This window comes from Onychomys torridus, chromosome 9, assembly GCF_903995425.1.
Source record: "Onychomys torridus chromosome 9, mOncTor1.1, whole genome shotgun sequence".
Lineage (NCBI taxonomy): Eukaryota > Metazoa > Chordata > Mammalia > Rodentia > Cricetidae > Onychomys > Onychomys torridus.
The window spans coordinates 4,712,337-4,728,857 of NC_050451.1; the positions used below are offsets into that span (position 1 = coordinate 4,712,337).

A 16,521-nucleotide genomic window follows, 5' to 3' on the forward strand; every position below is an offset into this window, starting at 1 on the left:
TGGATTTACGGCAGCATTGGGAGGGGTGAGGGCGGTAAGGGCGGCGGGTGCCGGAGCGACGGCAGCGGCCGCGGCTGGAGGAGCAGTAGCAGCCGTGGCGGCCACGGGGCGGGGCGCGGCCGTCGGGGACCGCGGCCGGGGCTGCAGGCGGCGGAGCGGCGGGGTAAGGCCGGGCCCGGGGCGGGAGGGGCCGCTCCCCCTCGGCCAGCTGCTGGGCCTTTGTGTCGGCCCGGGCGGGCTGGAGCCGCGGCGGAGGCCCCGCCCCGCGGTGCGGACGCGCTGGTCGGGCTGGGCGCGGGGCGGGGCACGGCGGCGGGCCTCGGGACAGGCCCAGCAGCTTGGCCGCACCTGCCGGCGGGGACAAAGGCAAACCAGGGCCCGGAAACTCCCGGCGCTGCTCTTTCCCGCCCGTCGCCGGGCGGCTTCAAAGCTGTCAACGTTTCCTTTAGTCCCCAGAACCAGTGACAGGTCGGGCAAACTCTTCTTTTCCTCCGCCTCTCAAGGCCTCCTTTTTTTGTTTCTTGTGCGTTCGGCAAAAACTCCCGAATGAGTTTTTTGGTTGTGTTTTTTCCTCTTTCCGTGTGATTGCCCAAACCGAATATTTTTGTCAGTGAGACATATTTAGAGGTTAGAGACTTCAGCTTCTCATCTACAACGTCACGACGAATCGGGGTTTTTCAAACTGTATTTTCTGGTTTTAAAAGTGTTTTCCGCCTCAAAGTATTTTACTTTCCGAAAAAGAAGTGAGTCTTGCTATTAGCAGAAAAGACTTTTTATTTGAAAGATGGGGCAGAAATACAGAATTCCTGGAAAACAAATGGCAAATACACAGTAAGGTGGATATAGAAATTTTAGTAATAACTGGAGAAATGTTTGTTGGTTTAAGCTGTCTTAACCCAAACTTTTCAAAACTGTCTTTCTGAGCCAGGCACAGCAGAATACACCTGTTGTTCCAGCCGGTGGGAGGTCGAGTCAGGAGGATGGCAAATTTCAGTCCAGGTTGGGTTACATAGTGAGACCTTTTGCCAGTAAAACAGAAAAGTGATTCTAAGTGTCTTTCTCTCCCTCATTTAGTAGTATTCCTTTTCCCAGCTATAATTCAGAAGCACATTGGATTAAAGAATATAGCTTTTGCTTTAGTAGTTTTTAAGATCCAAAATGAAAGATTGGAAAATATCCTTTTTTATCTTTGACCTGGCCTTACTTTGTTGCCAGGTTGATGAGCTCAAGTTTATGATCTTCTGCCTCAAGTCTTCTGAAAACTACATTTACAGGCATGTGCCACTACTTGGAGGGTGAGGGGAGTGAGGATAGTATCTTTGAAGAAAGGTTTGGGATCAAAACAGTAACAAATGTGTATGTGCAAAGGCACCAGTGGGAATAGAAGAATCTTGACGACTTCCATTAGAGTATAAAACATAGCTCTAATAATAGTGCTTTACCAAACTTCCCAAGATAAGTAAATTATATACCTGTATAATACGCCATTATTAGTACATCAAACATTGTGAAGATGAATGCTGACTTGGTAGCCTTCTCTCATTAGAACACAGTTGCAGAAGCTATGGTTTTTATCACTTTGTTTATGGAAAAGATGGTTGAGTTGGTTTGGGGTTTAGCTGGTAGAGTGCTTGCCTGGTGTATGTGTGAAGCACTAGTTCAGTCCCTCAGCACTGTGTACACCTGGGCATGGTGGCACTTGGTTGTAATCCCAGCATTTAGCATGTGGAGGTGGGAGGCTCAGAAACTCAAGTCCTGAGTTCAACACTAGCTTGGGATGTATGAAACCCTGTTGCAAAGAGAAAAAGAAAGAAAGAAAAACCAACAAAAGACTGAGGCATAAATATTAAAGGCTTGAATGACAACATGGGTGGTTTTCCTGTGGGAAGTATGATTATAATTGCTTGCTTTTTTTGGTCTTTGAGTCATCTTTTTAATCAATATCTTTTGTTTTAAGTGTGTGTTGCAATACTAAATATTACTAAAAAGACTCAGGATACTAAAAGTTAGCAAATTGTCAGATCTTTGGCTATACTAGCTACTTAAAATAGTTACACATTTTTAAGTGCTCTTTTTTTTTTTAAACTTACTTTGTATATGTGTGCATGTGTATGTACAGGCTAGAGATCCATGGCATTGTCTTCCTCTCTTGCTTTGTACTTCTATTTATGTTGAGATCTAGTAATTTATTTCATGTGTTTCATGTTTTGCCTCCCATGTGTGGCTGTGCACCATGTGTGTGCCTGGTACCTGAAGAAACCAGAAGAGGGTCCCCTGGAACTGGAGTTATGGATGGTTATGGCTGCCATGTAGTACTGGAAATCTAACCCAAGTCCTCTAGAGTACTCTTTACCTCTGAGCCATCTCTCCAGGGCTACCTTATTTTTTAAGACAAGGTCTCTCAGTAGATCTGGAGCTTGCTGGGTTTTGGCTAGGCTGGCTGTCAGTGATCCTCCTGTCTTTATCCTGTTCCCTCAGTGCTGGGGTCACAGGTCCCAACACCTGTGCCTAACTTATATGTAGGTGCTGGTGGTCAGAACTCTGGCCCTCATGGCATGGAAGGCACTTCAACTTCGCTATCTCCCCAGACCACTAAAGTATTGATTGTCCACGGGAAGCATCCACATTCATTGTCCATCTCTTGGACTTTTTACTGTAAATGAGGCTAACATCTAGAATTAAACTCCAGAATCATTTGTTTTCTGCTTATAAAGAAATAGCCGGGCGGTGGTGGCGCACGCCTTTAATCCCAGCACTCAGGAGGCAGAGCCAGGCGGATCTCTGTGAGTTTGAGGCCAGCCTGGGCTACCAAGTGAGTTCCAGGAAAAGGCGCAAAGCTACACAGAGAAACCCTGTCTCCAAAAACCAAAAAAACAAAACAAAACAAAACAAAACAAAAATTGCAAAACAAAAGAAAAAAATAAATGAAGTGATGCTTAGAGACTTTTTAATAAACATCTCATGCATTTTCAGTACATTTATTTATTTCCAGCACTATTTTATAGAATGGCTACAAAAATAAAGAGGGCCCAGCTCTGTGCATAGATAGTTCAAGAGTTTTGCTCTGAAATTTCAAAGCAATTTAATGTATGTTGTTTCTTCACTGTCAAAGGGTGTAGGTACACTTTATTTTTTTCATGTTTTTGTTTGTTTTGAGATGACCTTGAACTTCTGCTTCCGTCTGCACCTCTTTAGTGCTAGTGTTACATGTGTGTGTCACCATGCCCAGTTCCATGTGGTTCTGAGGATTGAACGTGGGGCCTCCCACCTGCTAGGCAACCAACTCTTTCAACTTAGCTGTTTGCCAAGTCCTTGTTTTCATTTAAAGATGAAGAAATAGATCTGAGAAGTTGCGATTTGGATAGCATCCAACAGATAATGAGAGGTGGAAGGTCTGGGACTCTTGAGTGTAGGTCCATTATTTCTTCCACACTGCATGTTAAAATGTATACTTTGGATAATAAAAATTGAAAACCATTCTTCCTTTGCATCTTTTTCTAGTTTTGTGAAAGTATATTAACGATTAAAGGGTTACTTAATGATTAAAAATTGTCTACTATATCATCTAAAACTACAACATACTCAGTACTAATAATTTACATTTTTGTCATTTGCTTTCCAGTGCATTATAAAAAGCAGTGATTTTGAACTGCTAAAATAATTGGAAGACTTTTTAAAGCCCTGCTAAACTTAAATGCTATGTCTTTCCAGTGCAGGTAGAACTTTTAGAAAGAAATGTGTTTCTCTGACTCTTGGGTGGAGGGGAGGAAGAATTTTGTAGAGTTTGCTCTCATGAGCCGTTCTTGGTTTGTTCCAGCTTGCCAACACTTGGTGTCACATGTGAGCCTCCCACATGTGTTCACTCTCCATTCCAGCTCTGTGATTGAACTCTGCTCTTATTGACTAGGGGGCACTTGGGTCCTGGAATTGACAGTCATTTCATGTGAGTAAAGGTGAAACTCAGCGAGACATTCTAAGCATGTGGAAGCATTTGGTTTTTAAATGGAAGAAATGTAGGTGCACCTGGGAACTGATATGCCTGTTTCTTTTTCTTTAGCAGCTCTGTTTGAATGTTATGTTTTCTGTCTGTTCGTACTCATTTATACTCCTGTTTCCCTTTTCTCTGCCTTGTTCTTCTCTTTCAGTTCTGAATAAACTAACTGAGTAAGCACTTATAAAACCCTACCTTCTCTCACTGGCTTCATTTGGCCTTCAGACATAATGAGGAGATTGGCTTTTCGAGGCGCTGGTTGTGCTCTGGTAAAGCTGGTAAATTACTGATCATCTTCACCCTTTTCTGTTTCTGTCATTCTTTACCTTTTCCCTTCCAACATTCTGAAGTTTTGCAGTTCTTCCTGTCTGAATCCCTCCTGTGTTTACCAGTGTTTCCAAGGATAGTCCTTAAGTTCATTAACTTGTGGAATGATGGCCAGTTAGCAGTCTTTCATACAGTGAACAACAACAGAACCCGGGTGTTTTTGGCCCAAGTTTGTAGAAAACTTTTAACCACTTTTAGTCAGTTCAAACTAATATACTTGGTAACAAACCAAAGCCTGGAGAAAGGAGCATCATCACTGTAGGTTCTGTTTTAAACAACATGTGCAGTTAAGTTCAAAGCAAGATAGGAGACCCCTTTTGTTTCTTAGTTGCTTAAGAGATTTTTTTTTTTTTTTTTTTTTTTTGGTTTTTCGAGACAGGGTTTCTCTGTGTAGCTTTGTGCCTTTCCTGGAACTCACTTGGTAGCCCAGGCTGGCCTCAATCTCACAGAGTTCATCCTGGCTCTGCCTTCCGAGTGCTGGGATTAAAGGCATGTGCCACCATCGCCTGGCGAGGTTTTGTTTTGTTTTGTTCTTGTTTTTGTTTCCTGGAGAGCCTAATTTTTCTCTCTGCAGCACTGGCAGCCAGTGCTCTACTGTTCTTTATTGTTTAGCTTCTAGAGTCTGAATTTCCTAAACCAAATGTTGAGTGAAACTGGGTCTGCTGTTAACTTTCAGCTTTAGAAAAGTTCTTTGAAATTACAATGCACTATTTGATACTGCTGTTAAATTATATAAGCATTGTAGGACTTCCTGGGTCTATACCCTTTTCCTGTAGTAACTTATTCATTTCTTACATTATAGCCAAATGTGTATGTTGTAAAGTTATGTTAAGAATAGTTTCTTTCTTTTCTTTTTTTGAGACACTATGTAGTCCTGGCTGGCCTAGAACTCAATATGTAGACCAGGCTGGCCTTGAGTTCACAGAGATTCCCTCTGCCTCTGCCTTGCTTCTCAAGTGCTGGGATTAAAGGCATGCACCATACCCAGCAAAGAATAGTTCTTATGAGGGTTAGGGAGCTATCTTAATGGGTAGAGTACTTGCTGTGCAAACGTAAGGACCTGAGTGTAGATCCCCCAGCACCCACCTAAAAGCCATGTGTGGTGATAGTGTCCATAGCTCTCTCACTGGAAGGGTAGAGACAGGTAGGTAGGTCTTAGACACTCACTGACTAGGCATTCTCCAGGTTTAATGAACAGTCCTTTTTTTAAAAAAAAAAAAAGGTGGACAGTGCTAAAGGAAGACATCCAATGTCAACCCCCCCCCCCCACACACACAGTCTCTTCTGGATTAGAGATGGCTTAGGGTTAGAGTGCTTTCCTATCATGTGTGAGGCCCTACATCTTGTCCCTAGTACTGCAAATAGCAATAAGAAATACCAAAAGCCAGCAAGTAAATGAAAATTTCAGCCTAAAGCCAAGAGCAAATGTTTATGCGCTTCCAAATGTCCAAGAGCCCATGTATATAATATATAACATGTTCTTCCAGATCATCTAGTGAGGCTTAATGCTGTTTTCAAAATATGTGACTATAGTGTACGCCATAGGGCTGAAAGGGAGGACTTAATAGAAGACGTCAAAGCACAGCTCACTAGTTCTCCCCAGATATAGCAAAGTTACATTGTTTCACAGGAGTATTTTCTATGAATTCTGCTTTAAGTGGAGAATTCATTTTTAGGGTGCTGCTACAGTTCCAGAAAGTGTGCTGCTCCACCCCCTTTTGCACCACTCATTGCCTTAAGTACCAGTTCTTAGATTTGTTTTCCACACTATGGCCCACTTAGGTCGTGGGTATAATTGTAAGACATGCAGGAAAGCAAATGAGGCTGCTAGCCCTTTGTGATGACTGTAGAGCCGTTGTACCTCCTGCTTATTAGGCTGTCTCAGTGTCTTAGAGATCAGTATTTCCAGCACACTGTTAAAGACTACAGATTGGGGACCGGAAAGGTGGCTCAGTGGTTGAGAGTCCTGGTTGCTCTTTCAGAAGACCTGTCTGGGTTCATTCCCAGGCACTTACTTGACAGCTCACAGCCAGTTGTATCTCCAATTGCAGGGGATCTGATGCCCTCTTTCTGGCCTCTTCCGGCATCAGGCACACATGTGAAGGACAGATACTTCTGCAGGCATAATATCCACGTATATCAAAAATAATAAATTTTTAAGAACTACATATGGGTTGGGAAGCCACATTGTAAGATAAATCTGGGGCAAGAAGTAGTTGAATAATCCAGAATTATTGACAGAAATGTGCATACTTCTGCCAAATTTGCCCTATCAGAGTTTGATAGTGTGGTACTCTGATAAGTAAAAGGCTAAAAACATTAAAGTCCAGGACTTAAATTAACAAAAGAACTTAGAGCTAGTTAAATTCCTCTGGAACGAACTATCTTAAATGAACCAGAAGTTTGGTGGCATGTGCCTAGCTGAGAATTTGTTGGCATTGTTGAAGATTCAATATAAGTACTTGGCTAATTATTTCTTATAGAAGAAATTGGATTCCATGGGTTCCAAGAGAAGAAGAGCCACCTCCCCTTCCAGCAGTGTCAGTGGGGACTTTGATGATGCACACCATTCTGTGCCCACACCAGGCCCAAGCAGGAAAAGGAGGAGACTGTCCAATCTTCCAACAGTAGATCCTGTGAGTAACTAAGACTTCATGGTCTGCCTGCTTTCCTATGGTTTGCCTACACTTCCTTCTTTGAAGCAGTTTAACTAGCCTTCTTTTCCCTCTGGTTTGATAGGTTTATTTCTCTTGTGAAAAGTATGTATTTAGCCACAAGTCTTAACAGTAATAGTATAATTTAATATTTTAAAATGAAAATATCAGTGTTTCGTGTTTTATATTCATTCAATAAAACAATTGTGTGCCTGTCATGTAGTGAGCACTGTTCAAGTCCTTGAGATATGGTTGTGTGAGGCTAGCTCCATTTTCACATGGAGCATGGAGTTCAGTGTGTAATATAAACAGATTCCTGCCTTAGACTCTTTTGAGTGCTAGAATTAAAGTTGTGTGTCACTGTGCCCAGCTTAGATGACTTTTTACAAATGATTTTCATTATTTTATGAGTATGAATTTTTTGCCAGTGTGTATGTAAAGGCACTGTGTCTATGCAGTTCCTTGAGGCCAAAAGAGGGTGTCAGATCCCCTGAATCTCGAGTTACTAAGTTAGATTACTTTGAAACAGGAGAATGATATGAGCCAATGAACTGATTTAGTTTAAAAGAAAATCAGAGTCAGACATGGTGATGCATACCTGTGATCTTAGTACTAGGAAATGGGAGTCAGGGACAAAGATCTAATAAAAGTTACAAAAACTTAACAGTGTTTTCTGTTTGTTTATTGATATATTTATTTTGGTGTTTTGAGACAGAGTCTTACTATATAACCCTGGCTGGCCTACAACTCACTATGTAGACCAGGTTGGCCTTAGAGTAGAACTATGTTTTGCTTCTGCCTCCCAAACATTATTTTAAAGAATATGTCCTTCTTCAGCATACTTCAGACTTGGGCTCCCACGGGGCAATTTGAGGAATTTCCCTTTTCTTCTCTGTTTTTTGTTTGGTTTGGTTTTTTTTTTGGGGGGGGGGGGGCAGGGTTTCTCTGTGTAGCCTTGAGCCTTTCCTGGAACTCACTGTGTAGCCCAGACTGGCCTTGAACTCACAGAGCTCTGCCTGCCTCTGCCTCCTGAGTGTTGGGATTAAAGGTGTGTGCCACCATTGCCCGACTCTCTGTTTTTCTTTTACGGAGATGTTTTTATTAAATAATTGTTGATTATCCTTAGGCCTTTGTTGGATTTTTTGATATTTTTTCTTTTCTTCCTTTGTGTAGATTGCTGTGTGCCATGAACTCTATAACACCATCCGAGACTATAAGGATGAGCAGGGCAGACTCCTCTGTGAGCTGTTCATTAGGGCACCAAAACGGAGGTGAGTTGGGAACACTTATATACAGTGGGAGGATTTGATGCATGGTCTACAGATAAAATGTTTGGTAATGGAGTTTTCCTTCATTAGAAATGGTTTAATTCTGGGATTCAATTTAGTCTTTTATTCTATCTTAATTTCAGTCTTATTCATCAAGATATTTGTTTATTTATTTGTGTGCGTGTGTACGTGCTATATTGTGTATATGGAGAAGTTGTGGGAGTTGATTTTTTTTTTTTTTTTTTTTTAAACCTTCTACCTTGTGGGTCCCAAGGATTAAACTTGGGTTGTTAGTTTGGTGGCAAGTCCCTTTGCTACTGAGTCTCTTGCTTGCCTGAGTGCCATACATGCTTTATACATGTCATATAAATGCTTTTTAGAAATTGATAACACAGTTTATAGATAGGAACTTCCACAAGTTCTAAAAGATAATTAAGAGTTCAAACTCATGTTTTTCTGTGACCCTTGTGTTCTTGACCATTATGTTACATAAAAGAGCATCATATTAGTGTACATAAACTCTTCGTAGAAAAGGTATGACCTGGGACCTGGAGATTCAGGGATTAAGGAAGGGTCCTTCAGAGGACCCATGTCAGGCAGCTCAGAACCGATTGGAACTTGAGCTCCAGGGGATTTGATTTCCTCTTCTGACCTCCATGGGCACTGCACTCACATGCACAAACCTGCAATGACACATGTACACCTAATTAAAAATAAAATATTAAAGAAAAATGTATGCCCTTCTGCTTGCTGCTTTCTATCAGCCCACTAGTATTGAGAAGTGCCGATGTAGACTACAGAAGCTGGAGCACTGTTACCTTGCAGTTTTGAGTCCTTTGCCTAAGCAGCTCTGCAAAATGCACATTTTCTCAAGGTTTTATACCTTAGCCTCCTGAGTGCTGGGCTTACAGGTGGGAGCCACTACCACACCTGGTTGTGAATATCTTTGAGACTTTATTTTGTTAATTTTAGACTGTATTAAGGTTTGACTTTTGGTAACAATGGCTGAAATAAAAGAGAATTTTGTTTTTTATTAGAAGACCTGTCCTGCAAAGTCTTTAGGGACCAAGTCTGTGTGTCCCAGTTCTGTCCTTGGGGTATCCTCACAGTCCAATCTAGATGATTCCCTGTAAATGCCCTCAGCTGTCAGGGAAAAGAAGGCTGCATTAAGGATGTGAACTGAACATGGCATACCTTAGCTTTTGTGTTGGCTGGGACTAACTGTAGTAGGGCTGAGGAATATAGTCTGTCGATTTAAATGCTGTCATCCTTGGAGGAAGGAGAGTGGCTTTGCAGTAGTGAGCAGGCTCTACACATCAAGGTTAGTGTTTCTTAGTGTTCTGGTCTAAATGTTAATTGATCCTTGTCTATTCTCTGTAGTCATATAATGTCAGGGTGCCCTTCTGTATTATAGAGTGAGAAAAGCTTTTACAAAAGAATGTGCACTGCCCAGAACTATTTATGTTAAATTTTGTTTGCATATACCTATGGAGAAAAGTCTGAATGAGTTTATAAAAACACTAATTGTGTTCATACTTTCTATTTTGTTATTTGTTTGTTTTTGCAGTACTGACAAATGAACCTAGGGCTTTGTACATGCTAGGCAATCATTTTTAAGCATGAGTTATGTTCCCAACCCTTTTATACTATTGTGCATGTTTGATTTTTGTGAAAACATATGTAAGGCTATGCATTTTGAAAGTAAAGGATTGCTGTTTTGATCATATTGTATCTCATGATCCATCACTTTGTGTGTGTGTGTGTGTGTGTGTGTGTGTGTGTGTGTGTGTGTGTGTGAGAGAGAGAGACGGGGGGTGATTCTAAAATTGTTTGTGAAGCACTTTCTGGCTTACCTCTATAGGTACATGTCATTAGTGGATTCTCAGTTGTTTACAGATGTTGTCTACCTATAAGCATGAAAAGCTGTGTTGGTCCAACATTAGCAAAAAAGAATAAACTGTTGGCCCAAATGAAGAGAGCCATCTTGTATATCAAATTGTAGGTCTTAATGCTCATTCTGAGAAAGTCCTTCAGTACCCCAAGGTATTAATAGTAGGCCAAGATGGTCCTTTATTGTTATTCACTGATGCAAGCCACCTGACATGGATGCTGGGAACTAAATAGTGTTCCTCTAGAAAAGCTAGAAGGACTTTAAACTGCTAAACTATCTCTCCAGCCCCAGCATTTTATTTTATACTTCATTAAAATCAAAAGTACTTGATATGAGTCTCTGAAAGTTAAATGTATTCTTTCTTTCCTTCCTTAACAATTGATGAAGCTCAGAAGCAATTAGGTAAGGCTGAACAAAGTAGGTATCTATAGGAAGACAAGAGGTGGAACTACATAGGAGTTTTGTGTTGGAGCTTTTGTAACACAGGGTGTTGAACCTAAGCGGAGAAGAATGAGAGTAACTCTGTTTGGGAGAGGAGTGCCAGCAGCGGTCTGTGGTGGGATTGTGGGAACTGAGTGAGATGTAAGGAAGGCATCCACAGGTGGGTAGCCCAGCACAGACAGTTCTAGGTCCAAGCAGGGTAAGAACTTTGTGGGTTGGAGGTAGGATAGCAGTAAGAATTAGTATATACAAAAGAACAGTCATATATATGAACACATTGAGTGGTTTCTCCCTGCAAGTATATTCGTTTATAAGCATATCTATATTCCCCAGCTCTTTCCACTGAGACAGCATGAAACACCCTAGTAGAAATGAGAACAGATGGCCAGGTGGTGGTGGCACACGCCTTTAATTCAACACTCCGGAGGCAGAGCCAGACGGATCTCTGTGAGTTCAAGGCCAGCCTGGTCTATAGAGTGAGATCCAGGACAGGCACCAAAACTACACAGAGGAACCCTGTCTTGAAAAGCAAAAGAAAAAAAAAGAAAAAAAAAAAAGAAATGAGCACATCTTATTGTTTCAATACTACTTACCTTTAGAAGGTACCTGAATTTCTTAAAGAAATACCTGATTTTCAGAGCAGGGCAGGGATGATACTGGAGAATTGTATGGTGCCAGGAAATAAATAAGTTCACTGAAAGTGATAATATGTTAAAAGATCATAGAAAATAAACACTCCCAGCTGAATGTGATGGTTCTTGCTTATATTCCTATCATTCAGGAGACTGTGGCAGGTATATCATGATTGGGAGGCCTGCCTGAGCTACATAGTAAGTTATAAGCCAGCTTGGACTATATAGAGTGACACCTTATCTCAAAACATGACAAATGAAAACAAAATATAGAAGCTACCTTTAAAGCAGTTTGATACTAACATAGGCATTGAGAGGTGGGTGGATCTGTCTGAGTTCAAGGCCAACCTAGATGTGGACAGCCAGGGCTAAATAGTTGAGACCCTGTCTCAAAAACAATCATTGTTATCATAATAGTCTTTAACCCATTTAGTATAGTAGGAACTCGGGAGCCCATATGAAAATAATAAGTGAGTAAATTGAAAGTATGATTAGAAATGGGCTTTCTGAAAGTATCTCCTTATAGAGTACAAATGAAAGAGTAGAGAAGTCTGGCAGATGCTGCCTTGATCAAAGGTAACCTTATATAGTAATAGAACAAGATAAAACCATGTGCCATCTGGTAAGATCCAGTGAGCTACCGCCACATCACCTCTGCTAAACTCTGTCCTATAAAGAACATGGGGATTTTCAACAGGAAACCAGAAGGAACACTCCAATTGAGTAATGCTTTACAAAATAACTAGTCCATAATCCTTAAAAATACATGAAAATCAAGGGAAGGCTGAATAACTATTTAGAATGAAGGAACATAAAATAAAATTGAAACGGGATTCTATGCTTGATTTATTTTTCACTGTGAAGGACAAACTTAAAATAGCTGACAATATAAACAGGGCCAACAGGTAGGTTGGCATCATCTCAGAGTCTCTGTCCTGGTTTTGAATAGTGGTTCCTTGGTTTATAGGAAATAAACACAAACCTGTGTCGGTTTGCTGCTTTGGAAAATAAATTCTTCAGGATGTGTCCTCCCCACCCCCCCACCAGAGCCAGGGCCTTGCGTTTGCTAGGCAAGTGCTCTACCACTGAGCTAAATTCCTAACTCCCAGGATGTTCTTAAAATTAAAGATTTTTTTTTTTTGTATTTGTGTATTTTGTGCATTCATCCATTCAAGTGTACATGTTTGGAGGTTAGAGAACAACTTGGAAGAGGTGGTTCTCCTTCCACTATTTAGGTTCTGGGGGCTGAACTCAGGTTGTCAGGCTTAGGAGCCTGTTTAACACCTTCCTGATTCATATTCTTACAACTTTTATGACAGTTAAACATTTAAAAAGCAAATATACATGCTGGAAGAATGACTATAAGGTGTTTGCCAAGTTCTCAAAGGAGATTAAACCCTAATGACCATAACATTCTTTGAATGTATTAACTTTTCTGTTATTCATCTAAAAGGGAACTAAATAAACATATTGGGAAATTGAGAAAATAATCACTCAGATCATTTTTAGGTTTACTTGTTTTGTGGAACTCCTTTAAAAAAGCCAAAAAGACTATTAATGTCCATGAATCCCAAGAAATTATCTTAAGAACTGAAAACTTTCCTAATTGCCTTTGTGTCCTTTCTGTCCCTCCTTTTCAGGTTATAACTGCCATCACCAGTCAGGTTTACCTGTCCTTAGCCCCGTTGAACCAGGACCATGCTCATGCTAGACAAGCACCTTGCCATGTAGCGACATCCCTAGCCCCATTATCTGCATTTGTGTTTATTATTCCTGTAATATTTTATTTAGATGTAGCTCCTGTTCCTGCATACTTGATAAGCATCTTTCTCCTTTGTACCTTTATTAGTTGATTGTGAAGCACATGACAAGAAAAGGTTCTGTGGTGACTAAGTGGGGAAGGAAAACTCTTTTTGTGATTTTTGTTTGTTTGTTTGTTTTTGTTTGAGACAGGGTTTCACTAGGTAGCTCTAGCTGTCTTGGATCTCACTCTGTAGACCAGGCTGGCCTCAAACTCACAGAGATCCACCTGCCACTGCCTCTCAAGTGCTAGGATTAAAAATGTGAGCCACTACACTTGGCTCATTGTGTAATTTTTAAAAAGAGCTTTGAATTGTGTTTTGAGCCACTTTGGAAACCAGGAAATGTATGTTATTTTTATAGAAGATACCATTGACATAGGTTTAGTTCTGGTACCTTTAACCTTAGATATTTGGCATATAAAGTTGATCATTCTGTTAACTTAGATTTTTTTGTATGATTAATACATATTTTGAAAAGAAAACACATCTGTATCTTGCTTTTGTTATTTCCTTTTAGCTCTAGTAATGAGGGCAAGTCTCTTTGTGAATTTCTAATTAGATTTGTTGCTAGATATGTTAGATATTACACAAATAGTTTTGAAATAAAACTTTTTATATGCTTTGGATTAATGTCATTAAAAGAGACTTAAATTTTAACAGAAATCAACCAGACTATTATGAAGTGGTTTCTCAGCCTATTGACTTAATGAAAATTCAACAGAAACTGAAAATGGAAGAGTATGATGACGTTAATCTACTGACTGCAGACTTCCAGTTGCTTTTTAACAATGCAAAGGCCTATTATAAGGTAAGAAAGCTTCAGATTTGGAAAGGATCTAATTTTATAATTGTCTTTTTTTTTTTCAATCTTTTAAATTTTAAAATTTTATTCATTTAATTTGGGAGAACTATATATGTAGAGAGCTGTGTGCCGCACCCTACAGATGGCACTGGCTTCCTCCTTCCACCTTCCCGATGGTGAGCGCTCTCGGTGGTAAACAATTCCATATTCTGGATCTGGCTTGCTTCCGTATACCTGGACCTGTCCGCGATGCCCACGTGGCGGTTTAGGGTTGGCTACCCAGAGGCTATTAGGGCTGAGGGAGGGCTCCCCCCCCCCCCAGAAGATTGTTCAAGGTTCCTGAGTAAACTGCAGAAAGAAGAGCTTGGTGTTGCGTCTTCCTTGCTGGTTGAGGCGGCCGTGACATATATAGGTATTGGCTGACCTTGAGCTTCTGATCCTCTTGCCTCTATCTTCAAAGTTCTAGGATTATAGATGCATGCCACCATGCCTAGTAATTATTTAAAAAATATAATATGTATATCTTTTTATATATACTTAGAAAAGATATATATTATATTATACATTATATATCATATATATTACATTATATACATATGATGTGTATGCATGTTTTGCCTGCATGTATGTAAGTGCATCATATATGTATAATGCCCACAGAGGCCAGAAGAGAGCATCCGGTTTCAGATGGTGTAAGCTGCTGTGTGAGTGTTTGGAACCAAACTCTGGTCCTCTGTAAGAGCAGTCAGTATTCTTAACTGCTGAGCTATCTTTGCAGCCCCAAGCTAGCTTGTTAATATTTAGCAATTATTCAGATAAGTAATAGTTTTTCTACCTTACTTTATTGTTGTTTTGATTTTTGTTTGTGTAGTTGGTTTGGGAGGAATTTTTTGTTTTGTGGAAACAAGGTCTCAATATGTAACCAAGGCTGGCTGGTCTTAAACTTGCTATTTTTGTATTTTTATATTCTGGAAATTAAAATCATTTGAATACTAACCGTTTTTAAATTATGTTTCAGATATCTTTTTGCATTGTGTGTTTTAAACTTTTTTTTTAATACTGGGGATTGAATCTTTTCAAATGGCACTCTTACTTTTGAACAACCATAGCCTTCAACTTTTGTAGTCTGATGAATATGTTTTTATTTATTTGTTTGTGGTTTTTTGAGACAGCTTTTCTCAGTATAACAGCCTGGGCTATCCTTGAACTTGATTTGTGGACCAGGCTGTCCTTGAACTCACAGTGATCTGTCAATCTCTGCCTCCCCAGTGCTGGGATTAAAGGTATGCTCCACCACCACCCTGCTGTATTGTAAAATTTTAAAAATCTTCCTTTTGATTTTAGTTTTGATTTATTCTAGCTAAAATTTAGTATTTGTAAAGTTTTAGTAAAGTATTTTATTCTTTTTCATTAAAAAAATACCTCTGCTGAGATTGAACCTCAGGGTTTCAATATGCCAACCAAATATTGTACCACAGGTATATCCCCAGCCTCAAGAAATTTTAAGGTCAATAGTTAACTTGTCAAAATCTATGGCCATACTACCCTGAATTCGCCAGATCTCATCTGATCTCAGAAGCTATGCATGGTCGGGCCTGGTTAGTACTTGGATGGGAGATCACCTGGGAATACCGGGTGCTATAGGCTTTAAAAAAAAAAAGCAGCAGCTGCTAATTATATATCACTTCTACTTGCAAACAAGACTTTATAATAATTATGCTCTGGGCACCTCTTCTTATTCATGCTGCCTAGTACTTTTTTTGTAGCAGAATTTGAATTCCATACATGAAAATTATTTTACATATTTTTTTTTTACTCACAAATTTACAACTTTGTTGTCTACACAGGGTCTCTGTGTAGCTTAACTATCCCTGGTACTCACTATGTAGCCTGAACTGGATTCATACTCATGGCAGTCCTTCTGCCTCAGATTTACAAATATTAGGATTACAGACTCATGCAACCATACCTAACTTTTCACTTTTTTTTTTCTGCATTGCTTTAAGAACTTATCTGGGAGCTGGGGCTACATGTAGCTCAGATATAGAGCCCTTGCTTAACATGTGCAAAGCTTTAGGGTAGATCTTTAGTACCCGAGGAAAAAAACGGTGGCTATAAAGTTATCTGTTATTGCCGCTGCAGTTTCTTTAAAGGTTTTTTTCTGGCTCTTTTCTTTTTGGTTTTATTGTGATGCATCTAGATGTTCCTCTCTTTTTACTTGTGAGCTTTGCTTCCTAAATCTTGGGTTGGTATTTTTTCCTCGGGAAGTTTTCTGCCTTAATATTTTCATATATTGCTTATACCTCATTCTCTCTTCTTTTAGAACTCAGACTGGCAATCAGTTGTCTTAGTCAGGGTTTCTATTGCTGTGAAGAGACATCATGACCATGGCAACTGTTTATTATTATTCTTATTCTTATTCTTATTTATTTTTGTTTTATTTGCATTGGTGTTTTGCCTGCATGTAGGTCTGTGTGGGAGTGTAAGATCTTGAAGTTACAGACAGTTGTGAGCTTCCATGAGGGTGGGTGCTGGGAATTGATCTTGGGTTCTCTGGAAGAGCAGTCAGTGCTATTAACCACTGAGCCATCTCTCCAGTGCAGCACCCCCCAGTTCTCCCCCCCAACCATGGCAATTCGTTTTAGTTACTTTGTCTTTTTTTTTTTTTTTTTTTTTTCAGAGTTGAGGACCAAACCCAGGGCCTTGCACTTGC

At 40.0% G+C, this 16,521-nt stretch overlaps 1 protein-coding gene and 1 pseudogene across 11 annotated transcripts in view; both read left to right on the forward strand.

Moving 5' to 3' along the window:
• Nucleotides 1–6: 6 nt before the first annotated feature.
• Pbrm1 (polybromo 1) overlaps nucleotides 7–16,521 on the forward strand; it is a 107,491-nt gene continuing 90,976 nt past the window's right edge. For 2 of the 11 annotated variants that reach the window (XM_036199919.1, XM_036199910.1), the window contains exons 1-5: nucleotides 13–163; nucleotides 4,146–4,269; nucleotides 6,802–6,954; nucleotides 8,146–8,243; nucleotides 13,667–13,814. In XM_036199919.1, coding sequence (XP_036055812.1) covers nucleotides 4,222–4,269; nucleotides 6,802–6,954; nucleotides 8,146–8,243; nucleotides 13,667–13,814 — 447 coding nt within the window. In that variant the 5' untranslated portion in view covers nucleotides 13–163; nucleotides 4,146–4,221. Of the gene's footprint in view, nucleotides 164–321; nucleotides 469–3,847; nucleotides 3,944–4,145; nucleotides 4,270–6,801; nucleotides 6,955–8,145; nucleotides 8,244–13,666; nucleotides 13,815–16,521 lie in introns of those variants that run through there. The other 9 variants (XM_036199920.1, XM_036199921.1, XM_036199913.1 and 6 more) reach the window with 9 other exon arrangements.
• On the forward strand, nucleotides 15,337–15,455 carry LOC118591643 (annotated as a pseudogene).